At 44.4% G+C, this 15,112-nt stretch overlaps 1 protein-coding gene across 26 annotated transcripts in view; it reads right to left on the reverse strand.

Moving 5' to 3' along the window:
- LOC110507155 (pleckstrin homology-like domain family B member 1) overlaps nucleotides 1–15,112 on the reverse strand; it is a 96,618-nt gene that overhangs the window by 69,481 nt on the left and 12,025 nt on the right. For 10 of the 26 annotated variants that reach the window (XM_090224594.1, XM_090224596.1, XM_090224599.1 and 7 more), the window contains exons 2-4: nucleotides 10,166–10,267; nucleotides 6,780–6,903; nucleotides 3,004–3,174 (exon numbers count right to left, since the gene is read on the reverse strand). In XM_090224594.1, the coding sequence (XP_090080720.1) occupies nucleotides 3,004–3,174; nucleotides 6,780–6,903; nucleotides 10,166–10,267 (397 nt within the window). Of the gene's footprint in view, nucleotides 1–998; nucleotides 1,532–3,003; nucleotides 3,175–6,779; nucleotides 6,904–10,165; nucleotides 10,268–13,212; nucleotides 13,435–15,112 lie in introns of those variants that run through there. The other 16 variants (XM_090224609.1, XM_090224618.1, XM_090224606.1 and 13 more) reach the window with 2 other exon arrangements.

Consider the following 15,112-nt stretch of genomic DNA (forward strand, 5'->3'; position numbering starts at 1 on the left):
TAGAATGTGGCATTTGACACCATTGATACTGATTTCACGTTCCCTCTTCATATACTTTCATAATTGAGAAATCTATTCCATAACATTTATCCCAGATACAATATCCTGAAACTATCTGCCATCTCCTGTGAGTGGCATAATGAAGTGTCAGGGGGTCTAGTAACATATGTGCACTGTTCGCACTCCCTCCCTCACCTCCTTTTGCCAGAACAACATAAGACAATAAATACTCCTGCTGGTCAAGTCGGTGAAACAGATGGCTATGGGTTATTTCTCTATCCACACTCTGTGGATGTGGCCTCACAAACAGAAGAGTCCAGGTTCAACCAAGCATGAGCAGCAGGATATGTGGCTCACCGAGCTGTAAACAAGGAGTGAATTTTAGGGCAGCCTGATGCTTGTTTGCAGAGGTGGTACACCTCCTGTCTCTTTATGCATGCAATGGGGGTCAATGCAATGTGTCAGAAATGACAGATTTTGGAAGGGGGGAGTTTTGAGTGGGTTTGCTAATATGAGAATAGACTGCGTCTAGATTCTAGACAGGGTTAACAGCATGCTTAGGTCTCATGGACCAGGAATAGAAATGTAACAGTATACAGGCACCTGGTGACCATGCCAAAATGAAAAGAGATCACTGCCCTGACATAGTGGAGGATTTGGCTAGAGATTTTATCATTGTATATGTTTTGCTGTCAATATTAATACAACAGGTCAATGTTACTTTACTGGTGCAGGTGTATTATTTTTTTTACGATATCAATAAAGGAGACAATGTCTACTTTCGAGATCAGGGCACAATGAATCATTGAATGTTACAACGTAATACTTACTGTACGTCACCCATCTCCTGTAACGAATCTAGCAACTCGCTTTTAAAAAAAATATTTTTTACAACTGATGTTTAACCAATTGCAAAAAGTTGGCAGATACAATAAATTCACACAGCTGCAATACTCTACAACATAGACATTACCTTTCATTCTGACTATAACACTTACTTTAAATCCAAATGAAAGTCCTCTTGCCCTCTGCTGTTAACATCGCAGCTGCTCCTTTAAAAACAGCCACGTGTTTTTCCTGAATGGAAAATGATTGTTGAAGAAGAAGAGAGCGGCAATGCGGGCTTGTCCTGATTACTCCTTTGTTATGGTAATATGTGTCAGTATTCTTCCACAGGCTACTCACATAAGCTACGTTATGTTTTCACAAAATACGCTGTCCACCTGCCTTGTAGTGCAGTCTGTAGAACAGTTGGTTCATCCAACGCGTACTGTAAGCATACAATCCATTTCAGTGAAATATGTTGCGTTACAATTCGTTGTATATTGCTCCTTCCAACGCAGCCTCGCGCAACGTCCTATTTATCAGTCAGTCACCATAGCAGTGGACTACACACGCATGTTTGTTTTGCCGGGGCTCCTTGCAGCAGGAGAGATGGTCGAAGTTGAACAGCTGTTTCCGACACTGGCTCAAACTAATATCCACCCCAGAGAGAAAGAGAAAAAAGTTTGGTGTGGTGGGAGGGGGGCTCAGTGGGGTGGGGTGAGAGGAGCACTAACCCTGAGTCAGAGCTTCTATGTGCAATCCCAAATCTCTGTCATCTGAATCAACCTCACCCCATTTCCTCCAGTATTAGTTTAGTATCTTCTGAGTCTGTTTGACTGACTGACTACCAAGTTATTATGGGGAAGGGTTCAATGGATTTGTTGTTCACATGTTAACATCATACACTCAGCTTTAAACAAAGCCCTCAATATGTCTCATACTCTCTTCACAGGACCACTGCTCTGTGCTATAAATCAGAGAAAAATGTATATACTGTACCTTCTGAGATGAAAATGTAATATCAACCCAATTTTCAAGTCTGGATTCAGTCTATTCTTTTTCAATAGCTTACCACTCACCCAGAAAAAAACAAGGAATTTCTGCATCTTGAATGACAGTAGCAATTCCAGCTTTTCACTGATGCCTGTTACATAATATGACCGCCACAGTGTCAAAGGTATCTAGTATCAACTAACTCATCTCTACATATTATGACACAGATCCCGAGTCAGCACAATCAATGACACCACCTTGGTCTTGAAGTTATTCTTCACCAGTACAATTCATTTTTTTGTACCAAAAAATATACATATATCCATGATTCCCTCAAAAATCATTATTTGACCTTTTACCCCCAGGGGTAAAGGGGGATCTGTTGGGGTAAGAGGGGTGGAATAGAAATAGCAATGTCCCTGCTCGGATTTACAAGAAAATCCAGGTTGGGGGATGCCAGGAGACAGGCAGTGTCATCATTAGCCTCCAACTCCAGCTCTCTCGTTACTGTTTTTTAGTTTATGACTATTAAGTTCCCGTGATTCTATGGAGCCAAGAAGCCGTTGAGATACTGTAAGTACTATGACTAATGTCATAGATACTCTCCCAGCGGGAGGGCCTGTTGCTTTATTTTCTGTTGGTCTTGTAGCATAAATTCAGACATCCTGGTGAAAGAATGTGATGTATTGGAAATCAATAGGCTTCCTTCCAGCCATGTTGTAATTTTCCAGTGTGCTTGAAATGATTCACTACATTCCCACAGGAACGTGTGGTTGTTTCTCAATCGATGTGTTTAGAAAAGGCACACATTTGCATTTACTGAATAGATTTCTTGACTCTAATACTCCCATCTTAATTGATTTGGGGTTTGTAAGTGCTGGTTACACAGTTAGCAAATAGGCATCGATCTTTGGCATTAATTGTACACATGTGCATTGGTTAGTCCAGGAATGTAATTGAGTTCCTCTCAATGACCAAAGCAATATCACATAAAAATGTTTCATTGCATGTGTGTTTTTTGTCAAATCATCTTGAAACAGTATGTGCGTCTGTTGCTGTACGTCATTATTCTATGTTGAATGTGATACTATAATAGATGACAATAAGAGTTGTAGGTATGCAGAAACAGACTCCTTACCAATGATGTTTATTTCCACAAGTCAGTTTGTTTGTAAGGAGCCATACCTTGTGACAGGCGGACCGGTTTGGTGACAGGAAGCCCGTCTATGGCACACTGGTTCCCACAGGGGTGGAGAGTGATGATCCCTGCCCGGTTCTCTATGTAGCAGTGCTGGCCGGCAACTCCTGGGCCCTGGATGCTGATGTCCATGGCCCCATGGCCCAACGTGGTCCTACCTGTAGGAGCAACACCCAGAAGAGTATGAGCAAAAGATGAACACTGGAACTGAGGGATTCTAGCCTGGTGGTAGCCTGATCTGTCTGTTCAAATAAAAGAGACAGCTAAAGAAGCACTAAAATATTTGACTACCAGGCTAGAATGATCCCTCAATGTTCATAGAAACAGTCTCTCATCAAACTGTGTTACCAAGAGAAGAATGTGGCTGTATGTTGACTGTGGCTGTTAGTGGCTGTAAATTGACATTCAACCACAGTGTTTTACTTATTGTGTTCAACGTCCATGTTGTTACTGTATAATGACAAAGTTACCTATTTATTAAGTGACAGAATAACTTGCAAGAGAAGTGAAACCTTCAAAATAAGTGAATGATTACGTAATCTTGTTTTATTCTGATATAGTCCATTGGACAAGTCTTTGTAACTCATGGCGGGAGTCAATGTCATATCCAGCAGTCGTGCATTAAATTAGGCAGACACGCTAAAAAACAGAAATGCTTTGTAACTAAATCCACTTTCCACCCTTCACAACCCCCTCCCTCTGCCCAACAGTGACCCTGTCCAGCCTCATCTCTACTGGGGCTCCAGATAAAAGGAGAAAACCCAGTGGAATGTCACATCACAGTGCAACACACATTCTCATCCTCGCTCCCCTCTGGACCAAGGCTGCCCATCCCAAATAGCACCTTATTTCCTATAAAGTGCACTACCTTTGACCAAGGCCCATAGGGAAGAAGCTGCCATTATATAGGGCATAGGGTGTCATTTGGGATGGAGCCTTCTCAGTGCATTCCATACCCAACTCCCTGCAGAACTCCAGACAGAGAGGGGCATGGAGAAAGGAATTCCCAGGATGAATGGTAGCAGTGGTGGACAGTGCAGGAGGTAGGGAGAGGGTAGTAAAGCGGTGTTAGGGAGGGGTGGTGGACAGTGCAGGAGGTAGAGAGAGGGTAGTAAAGCGGTGTTAGGGAGGGGTGGTGGACAATGCAGGAGGTAGAGAGAGGGTAGTAAAGCGGTGTTAGGGAGGGGTGGTGGACAATGCAGGAGGTAGGGAGAGGGTAGTAACGCGGTGTTAGGGAGGGGTGATGGACAGTGCAGGAGGTAGGGAGAGGGTAGTAAAGCGGTGTTAGGGAGGGGTGGTGGACAGTGCAGGAGGTAGAGAGAGGGTAGTAAAGCGGTGTTAGAGAGGGGTGGTGGACAGTGCAGGAGGTGGGGAGAGGGAGAGGGTAGTAAAGCGGTGTTAGGGTGGGGTGGTGGACAGTGCAGGAGGTAGGGAGAGGATAGTAAAGCGTTTTTAGGGAGGGGTGGTGGACAGTGCAGGAGGTAGGGAGAGGGTAGTAAAGCGGTGTTAGGGAGGGGTGGTGGACAGTGCAGGAGGTGGGGAGAGGGTAGTAAAGCGGTGTTAGAGAGGGGTGGTGGACAGTGCAGGAGGTAGGGAGAGGGTAGTAAAGCGGTGTTAGGGAGGGGTGGTGGACAGTGCAGGAGGTAGGGAGAGGGTAGTAAAGCGGTGTTAGGGAGGGGTGGTGGACAGTGCAGGAGGTGGGGAGAGGGTAGTAAAGCGGTGTTAGAGAGGGGTGGTGGACAGTGCAGGAGGTGGGGAGAGGGAGAGGGTAGTAAAGCGGTGTTAGGGTGGGGTGGTGGACAGTGCAGGAGGTAGGGAGAGGATAGTAAAGCGTTTTTAGGGAGGGGTGGTGGACAGTGCAGGAGGTAGAGAGAGGGTAGTAAAGCGTTGTTAGGGAGGGGTGGTGGACAGTGCAGGAGGTAGGGAGAGGGTAGTAAAGCGGTGTTAGGGAGGGGTGGTGGACAGTGCAGGAGGTAGGGAGAGGGTAGTAAAGCGGTGTTAGGCAGGGGTGGTGGACAGTGCAGGAGGTGGGGAGAGGGTAGTAAAGCGGTGTTAGAGTGGGGTGGTGGACAGTGCAGGAGGTAGGGAGAGGATAGTAAAGCGTTTTTAGGGAGGGGTGGTGGACAGTGCAGGAGGTAGAGAGAGGGTAGTAAAGCGGTGTTAGGGAGGGGTGGTGGACAGTGCAGGAGGTGGGGAGAGGGTAGTAAAGCGGTGTTAGGGAGGGGTGGTGGACAATGCAGGAGGTAGAGAGAGGGTAGTAAAGCGGTGTTAGGGAGGGGTGGTGGACAGTGCAGGAGGTAGGGAGAGGGTAGTAAAGCGGTGTTAGGGAGGGGTGGTGGACACTGCAGGAGGTAGGGAGAGGGTAGTAAAGCGGTGTTAGGGAGGGGTGGTGGACAGTGCAGGAGGTGGGGAGAGGGTGGTAAAGCGGTGTTAGAGAGGGGTGGTGGACAGTGCAGGAGGTAGAGAGAGGGTAGTAAAGCGGTGTTAGGCAGGGGTGGTGGTGGGGGTTGAGGTCAGGGCCAAATTATGGAGTAGAAATTTGGGGGTACGAATAGTTAGACAGAGAGTCCATGGGGTCAATTATATCAATAAAAATTCAAACATTTCCTGCAATTCTAGACAGTTTGACATGACTTCTCTTTGGTATTTTGAGGGGTATATGGAGGGGTATTTTGAGTACACAGTATAAGTGGAAAGATAATTGGAAGGCCCCCCAGGAAAAATGACTAACCTGCATTTCAACCCATTTTGCCATGGGGCAGAGACAAAAATTTGCAGTTTTGTAATGCTATTCTACACATGTTGCCATGAGGCTGAGAGAATATGTTGCAGTTTTAAAGTAACTGTGTGGCTACCCAATGAGCATGAGCGACCCAATATGCACTGGGTCCATTCTTAGCAAGGTTCCGTCGGCCACATAGTAACGAATGACTTTGTTTTGAAAACTACGTTGCTCTAGGTAGCTATGTTAGCGTCAACTATGGGTAGCTATCGCTAGAGTTTGGACTTCTGTTAACGTTACGACATGATGTCCTTGCTAACAATGGACCCCGTGCGAATTGGGTAGCCCGTGATCATGCCACCCAATTCGCACGGGTTCCATAGTGACGAATTACTTCTTTAAAGCTAAGCAAGCTGTTATAGAAAACTGTTTGTCAACAACCAGAAAATAACTAGCTGCTTCCGAGATGGGGGCGAATGACACTGTGTACCTCTTTTTAACGTTAACAGAAGTCCAAACTCTTGTGGTAGCTACCCATAGTTGATGCAAACGTAGCCATGTAGTCATTTGTCGCTATGGGGCCAACGGAACCTTGCTACAATGGACCCCTGTGCATATTAGTTAGCCCGTGCTCATTGGGTAGCCACAACTGGCCAGTGAAAATCTTACTTTTAAAAGTTCCTATTCTGTTAACTCATCCTCTAGTCGTATTTGTGGCCAAAGCATAAATTTGAGAAAAAACACTGTGAGTGTGTGTGTGTGTGTTTCTGGCTGGGGTATAGCCAATAGAGGTTCTAGTGGTATTGAAGTGAACACTGCAGGGTGAAGGACATGCCACTGTCAGTTTTATGCTCCTGGGGCTGATGTGTGAGCATGTGCATGTTCTTGTATTCTGTGCTCCAGTGTGTGTGTGTGCATGCAAATCCTCACTGTTCAAAAGCACACATATGAAAGAGCAAAAGCGGTGTAAGGACCAACCAAATTCGTACACCTCACCTATCTACATTCCTTGACATTTGGACAGAAGCAATATTAGCTCACCTTCAGGAAGGGGCAGCAGTGTGATGGCCGTGCTGAGACGGCCACTGCCCAGACTGACCAGATGGGGGCGCTCTGCCTGGACCTTCAGCGCCTTGCCACTCTCAAACAGATCCAGTGGCGTGCTCTACGAACAGAAAGGTCACAGACTCAATTATCATTGCATTAGCTCCATTTGGCCTCATATGGCAGTATAAGTTAATGATTGGAAGCAGACTTAATATCATCAAATGTTTTGGAAAAGCTAAATGGGGTAGAGAATAGAGACAACTACTCTCAAGCTACAGTTGGCCTTTTGACGAACCATTAATGCATCCCAAATGGATGGATGCTCCCTTTCACTGCAAAAGATAGTCACACAAAAATGTTCACTATCCAGACAAACAGCCAGTACCTAACATGATATTATATGACTGTGTTGGCTATTCAGAATGATCCCTTTCATTCCTTCTCAATTCATGAGAACAATATGTTTTAGTGCTGTTTTAGCAGCTACACTGGATCACAGGCCTACATTACGGTTCATTTCATAGCCCAGGGACATCCAGCCTGTATGAATGTCTTCTCTGTGTGGTGGCATTGCTCTAGCTGACTGCTGGTGCTGTTTACATATCGCTTTATACAGAGAGAGTGTGAGCTGTGAGGGAGCCTAGTTATGCCTGCAGAGCAAAAACACCAGCATGCGGCTTTGGGAGAAGGAAACGTTGTCATGGTAACAGCACTCGCTGGAAACCACTGAAGCACTGCAATTAAGAGACATTACCTCCTGGAAGACATACATGAGCTAAGCTGTGAAGAACCTCTTTGTCATCATCAGCATAGCATCTCTCTGAATGTATTGCACATGTGGGGTTTGCATTACATTTTTAGTCAAAATTAATTCATTTGATGCCAAGGCTACTCTAACATTGTACTGTAGAAGACTAGAGGGAGTAAAATGGTTGAACCCAATGATCATTAGCCCAATGTATGGCATGCTACTTTGAGTCTGTTGTATAGCCTTGATGATAATCTTTCTCCTTCACCTGTTACAATCAACCCATCTGCACACCAAGCAGCGTTACGACAGACCATGAAGTCAGCCTCTCCTTTGGGTGGCAACCCATGGCTGTCCAAATAGTATGATTTACTTTCAATTAGATTGATCTGCTAAAGCTGGGCCCAGGAGAAGAGAATTGGGGAGATAGATGATAATAGCTTTAAGGCAAAAGCCAGCTAGCAGTAGTGACTAGATGTAGTAGATGAGGGCCCATGAGTGCTTTGAGGGATAGTGCAATTACATTTTGGACTAGTAATAGGCCTAATCACATGCCACCATTTTGTAGCAGGTAGTGGTGATGAAATATTGAAATGCCACAGGGTCTCTTTGTCATCAGGATGGTGTTCAGTAGGGACAAAACGTTTTATCGTTGCCAATTTGTTTTGCTACAGTGTGCCCTACTGAACACAACCCCAAACCTTACTAAGACCTCTCTGAAGAGCATCCAAGTGTTTCCTGCTTGATAGGGCAAAGGCCTACTGTAACAAGTTCAGTCTCATCTATCAGCCTCTCTTTGATATTTTACACTTTGATCTTATGCTGGTTTAATCATTGTCTCTCTCCTGCATGTCAGAATAGGCTACTGTGTTAGTGGTACCCAGCTGCAGTTTCCTGTGTGCTACTGCTCCCCTGTGGCACTCCAGAGTCTCTCTCTCTCTCTCTCTCTCTCTCTCTCTCTCTCTCTCTCTCTCTCTCTCTCTCTCTCTCTCTCTCTCTCTCTCTCTCTCTCTCTCTCTCTCTCTCTCTCTCTCTCTCTCTCTCTCTCTCTCTCAAATATCATATAGATTAGCTAACCATTACTTAAGAGTTCCTGAATATAAATGGTACTGACACCCACAATGAGTACTGGCACCTACATGTATTTCAGTCCAAGTCAAGCACTGCCTGGATTGCCAGATGGGTATTTTAACTAGTATTTGAACCCAGGACTCAGCAACACAGAGCCACACTAATAACAGGTGGGTACAGAGGCAGCTTGTTGTTACAGACCCATTTCTCTCTTATCTAGTTAGTCTTCAGGGAGCCTTGACATGCCACATCAGTGGACACAGTTATCCAGAGGAGAAAATGCAGCGGGTATGGTTTGACATTGGAAAAATAAAACCAAATTACATAGTACGATGACAGCCAGGATTTTGTTTTGTTTCCAACTTCACTTGCCAAGTTTTTAGTATCGCTCACACAATGGCCTCACAGACCAAGTGCCCTTCCCCATTATGAGAACACTCATCACAGAGTGGTAGTGAAGGGCAGGTTCACTAAGAGCGCATCAGCAGTAAGGAAGGAGGAAATAAAGACAGCTCGTTTAGCTCTTTGGGGAGGAGCTCTTGGTTGGCGTGACAGTTTGATTGTGTGTGCTATGCTGCAGAAGTTTGGTTTATTTTCAGCGTGTGTAGTTTATAAAGTATTTTTTCAAATGCATTTCCCATTGACGTTCATTAGATCTGTACTATTATTGCCCTGCCAGAAGTATTGGGGTGGACATTTTAGATAAAGTGAGGTTGCTTGTAAGTTGTGTATTGTTATTTGAACTGTATTGAGGTGGGTGTACTAATGACATGTGGCTGAGAAGATTGTGGACATTTTTAAGGCCTTTGTGTCTATGAACACCCCCCACATTCATACACTCTGCACTCCTCCACTGGACGATCATACAGGTTATTGCAAATCCTCTGTTGATCACTGGGTTCTTTCTTGTTGCTGTTCAATTGCTCTGCCATTATTATTATTATTGTATGAGGTATTCTTGGAGGGGTTACCCCTGTGCTGATGAGGTATTCTTGGTGCGGTTACCCCTGTGCTGTGATGTGGGTTTTATATGGTGTGTATTCTCTTTTCTCTCCACTGGCTATCTGGTAAACAGGCTACACTCTAGGCAGTCTCGTCTGCTGATGTGTGTGGGTCTGGTAGTGGTACTCTCTCTATTCTACTATTTTCCTTTCGGCATGGTTAATACCTGCCTGGCGCCCGAACAAAATCTTTCTTTACCCCTCTCTAATAAATAGCGCTACAATACACACAAACTAGCAACGTTGCAGTTCTTGACACAAACCGGTATGCATGGCACCTACCATACCACGTTACAAGGCACTTCAGTATTTTGTCTTGCCCATTCACCCTCTGAATGGCACACATACACAATCCACTTCTCAATTGTCTCAACGCTTAATCCTTACTTAACCGGTCTCCTCACCTCCCCTGATTGAAGTGGATTTAACAAGTGACATCAATTAGATATCATAGCTTTCACCTGGTCAGTCTATGTCATGGAAAGGGCAGGTGTTCTTAATGTTTTGTATACTCAGTATATATATATATATATACACACACACACACACATACACCTCACCTGTAACACCTTATGGGTCTGCCATCCGCGTTCAGGCAAGTTCCTGTTCAGACTGTCCATATCCACTGCGTTGTCAATCATGCCCTCTGACACATGAAGATCCTATGGAACAAAACATGACACACCTGTGAGAGGATCATCTAAGAAAGGAGACTAACAGCGATGAAAGGATTCAAAGGCCTTCTGCCGTTACTGACTCCTGCTGTTTACAAAAGGCAACATGAACACTTAATCTACTCTTTGTGTCTCTGTCTTCAGTCAAGTCTTGTCTTATGTGGCGTTTATACTGTACATGCACGGTTCTATACATTGCAAGTGAAAGACAATGGTCCAGAATGTTTATCTAGGCTTGGCCAATGGGACTGTGAAAAGTCAGACCTTACAAGTTATCAATGAGTACGCTTAGAGAAAGACAGACACTGCTGATTGGGATTCCCCCTTCAGCCCCTCTCAGCCAGGATGAGTCAGTAATGTGATTCATTAGATGAGAACACACACCACACACGGGGAGACAGACAACGTTTACACACAAATAATGCTGATGTCCCCTGTTATAGAACTCAGCCAACACACACATACAGTACCAGTCAAAGGTTTGGACACACCTACTTATTCCAGGGTGTTTCTTTATTGTTACTATTTTCTACGTTGTATAATAATAGTGAAGAGATCAAAACTATGAAATAATACATACGGAATCACGTAGTAACCCAAAAAGTTTTGAACAAATTGATTCTTCAAAGTAGCCACCCTTTGCTTTGATGACAGCTTTGCACACTCTTGGCATTATCTCAACCAGCTTCATGAGGTAGTCACCTGGAGTGCATTTCAATTAACAGGTGTGCCTTTGTGGATTGTCTTACTGCGTTTGAGCCAATCAGTTGTCTTGTGACAAGGGTAGGGGTAGCACACAGAAGATAGTCATATTTGGTCAAACACCAAGCCATATTTGGTAAAATACCAAGTCCATTTTATGGCAAGAACAGCTGAAATAAGCAAAGAGAAACGACAGGCCATCATTACTACAAGACATGAAGGTCAGTCAATCCGGAAAATTTCAAGAACTTTTAAAGTTTCTTCAAGTGCAGTCGCAAATACCATCAAGTGTTATGACGAAACTGGCTCTCATGAGGACCGCCACAGGAACGCAAGACCCAGAGTTACCTCTGCTGCAGAGGATAAGTTCATAAGAGTTAACTGCAGCTCAGATTGAAGCCTAAATAAATGCTTCACCGAGTTCAAGTAAGACACATCTCAACATCAACTGTTCAGAGGAGACTGCATGAATCAGGCCTTCATGGTCAAATTGCTGCAACGAAACCACTACTAAGTTCACCAATAATAAGAAGAGACTTGCTTGTGCCAAGAAACACGAGCAATGGACATTAGAATGGTGGAAATTTGTCCTTTGGCCTCAGTCCAAATTTGAGATTATTGGTTCCAACTGCCGTGTCTTTGTGAGACACAGAGTAGGTGAACACATGTGTGGTTCACACCGTGAAGCATGGCAGTGTGATGGTGTGGGGGTGCTTTGCTGGTGACACTATCTGTGATTTATTTAGAATTCAAGGCACACTTAACCAGCATGGCTACCACAGCATTCTGCAGCGAAACGCCATCCCATCTGGTTTGCATTTAGGGGGACTATTATTTGTTTTTCAACAGGACAATGACCCAACACACCTCCAGGCTGTATAAGGGCTATTTGACCAAGAAGGAGAGTGATGGAGCGCTGGATCAGATGACCTGGTCTCCACAATCATCCAATCTTAACCCAATTGAGATGGTTTGGGATGAGTTGGAACACAGTATGAAGGAAAATTAGCCAACTAGTGCTCAGGATATGTGGGAACTCCTTCAAGACAGATGGAAAAGCATTCTAGATGAAGCTGGTTGAGAGAATATCAAGAGTTTGCAAAGGGTGGCTTCTTTGAGGAATCAAAAATATATTTAGAATTTTTTAAAACACTTTTCTGGTTACTACATGATTCTATATCGTACAATGTAGAAAATAGTAAAAATAAAGAAAAACCCTTGAATGACTGGTACTGTACGTACGAACACACAAACACCCACACAAACATACGTGGGCACACGTTCACACACACACACACACACACACACACACACACACACACACACACACACACACACAGGGTGATCTCCCCTGAGACCTGACACATCCAGAGGAATGCATAGCAGCCGCCTTGCGTCTGTCGGTCTGTGTCTGTCTGCCCTCCCATCAGTCTCTACTACATCCGCCCCTCTCTTCCACTCCCCTTATCCCACAAATTATTTCTCTCTCATTCAATGCTTTTTGGCTTGTCCACAGAGTCGGCCCACAACAGATTGCTATACATACTTTTTCATGTCTATATTTGTACACGTGTTATAATTGACCAGATTTGAGAGTGAGTGTATGTGAGACTAAGAAAACACATGCATCCATTATCTATGAAATTAGAGGCTTGTGGGCAAATTTAGTTGAGAAACCACAAGCAATGTTAACCAACCCATATTTATAGTCATCTTTGTACATTTAAGTGTCTTGGGTGGAAGTCTTCTCAGAGTAATTAGCATCCCTAAAATGTTGTGCAGGGTTGGAAAATGTGTTTCTGATGCATCACGATATACAACATAGAGATTCAAATGTTCTTTATCATTAAGTTTATCCTGTTGTCATGATAGAACTCAGCCAAGAAATTAGCTAAAATATCTGATCTATCTGTAGAAATGACAACAGGGAAAGGGAAAGTGGGATACCTAGTCAGTTATCCAGCTGAATGTTCAACTGAAATGTGTCTTCCGCATTTAACCCAACCCATCTGAATCGGAGAGGTGCCTTAATCGACCTCCATGTCTTCGGCCAGGATCAAGCATTAAAAAAATACTATGATCAGAACAAAACACTTCAATCTAAGTTATATTTCACATGACCATATATACTAAGAAACTCCTATATGTGAGAGACCCAGTAACCTCATGATATAGCCATCACGTCCCTTGTCATATCTCACAGTGTAGTTGTAGGGCGATCCAATAATTACCTTTCGCCAGTTGTCCAGCAAATACACGTCCTCCATTTGCGAAATTATTCTAGCTCTCAACTACCGAGTGAGCGAATTAGAGCTTCCTTCAAAGCTGCTACAGTATCTACTACCTGCCAGCAGCTCTACCTACTGGTGTATCGTCTACCTCAACAATCACCGCTGATTCGCTACCTGCTCCCATTTACAACACCAACCTGTCTGTGCTTGCTACACTGAACTAAGCCCGCATTCCTGCCTGGCAGCCACAAGCCCTGATAACAGATGGAGATAGGAATGTATAAAGGACAGAGAAAAATAGGGAAGGGAAAAGTGAGAGAGGAAGAGAGGTGAGGGGTAGAAGTAGCCTTTAGAGTGAGTTGACCATGAAGCAGAAACAGTGTATATTAACCCTATTAGAGAAATACAAACATGCAACAACTCAGAGAGAATAACTCCATGTAGGCAATGTAGGTCAACTGGAGAGCTGGATAGAACATACAATAGGCCGCTGTCTAATCCAATATATCTCTGTGATCTAGTCTGGTTTGATCTGATTCCAGCCCCTATTCTCAGCCAGTTCCCACCACATGCCATCACATTCATCAAAGCCTCATCTCTCTCTCGCTCTCTGTCCAAATACTGTTGACAGCCTTTTCTCCATCGATGAGCTCTAAAGAACCAGCCCACTGCTAACTACACGCACACAGATTAAAGGAGCAACAATGCAAAGAATGGCGGCCTGGAGTCACTGCTATAAAGGCAGGCGTTGTTTTCAAATGAGCATGCATGGATCTTTCCTCACACATTGAGGAATATTTGTTGATGGGGATATGAGTTGGAGAGCAGAAATGTTGGAGGGAAGGAGGGAGCTTGTGGCTTGCTGAAGGCATGCGGGTATGGGCAATAGCGGGGCATAAGTCCCACGACTGTCCCATGAGTCAAACAAATCAGTCACTCAGACATGTTGATGACAATCTGGGAGAAGTGTGGAAAATTTGTGAATTTGTGAATTTCTTCCATATTTTTGTCCCCTAGTCAAGACAGGGAAACTCCTAAACATCAGTGGTAGTGTAGAACTGAACGTCCTCGACTTAACAACAAGATATGACCTCCTTAGACATCCTACGGTAGCTCATGTCAAAAATCATTTTTAGGCCTTTATACTGCATGGAGGAGGAGATTCCTGTGTCAGGGGTGGGTGTCAGAAAGAGCTACATGAAATGATGCCTTCATTTAACCACAGGGTTAACAGTTGGAAATATAGTAACGCCTCCGCTCAAACTACGCTCTGGAATATCCTCTCCCTACCATCCAAACACAGCATTTGCAGGTTTTATCATGCATATGAATGCACGTGGGACAACATTCTCCACAGATTCTCTACCCATGGGCATGAATTTCAAATGAAGAGACGCTTTGTGAGCTTCCACAATGCTGATGCATCTGAAACAAATAGCTATTAGAATATAAATGAATAGTCTCGTATGGTGTCCTGTAGTTCCAGGGTAATGATTGGCTTCCTGTTCCTTCCTACCCAGAGGATTACTCAACACTGGCATTAGAACTGAGGTGGGAGAGAGAGAGAGAGGGAGAGGATGGTATTTTCAATGGCTGGTTTATCTTCCTCTGCCAGCTCTGAGCCCTGCCTCCTCCACCTGGTGATGAACCACCTTGTTCTAATCGTCTCTCTCGTGACACCAAATAAACTCCCTCACTCCTTTTCTTTCCCCAACCCACGCACGCACACGCGCACACGCGCACGCAAACACATACACACACACACACACACACACACACACGGGTGTTACTCTAACTGTAAGAGAGACATGAGAAGAGCCTGATCGCAAAGGGGAGGAAATCAAATAAGCCAATGAGGACATTTGACTGTTACTCATGAGGTACTGTTACATTTACTGGT

Source organism: Oncorhynchus mykiss, chromosome 27 (assembly GCF_057628025.1).
Source record: "Oncorhynchus mykiss isolate SJ-2025 chromosome 27, ASM5762802v1, whole genome shotgun sequence".
NCBI classification, from domain to species: Eukaryota; Metazoa; Chordata; class Actinopteri; order Salmoniformes; family Salmonidae; genus Oncorhynchus; species Oncorhynchus mykiss.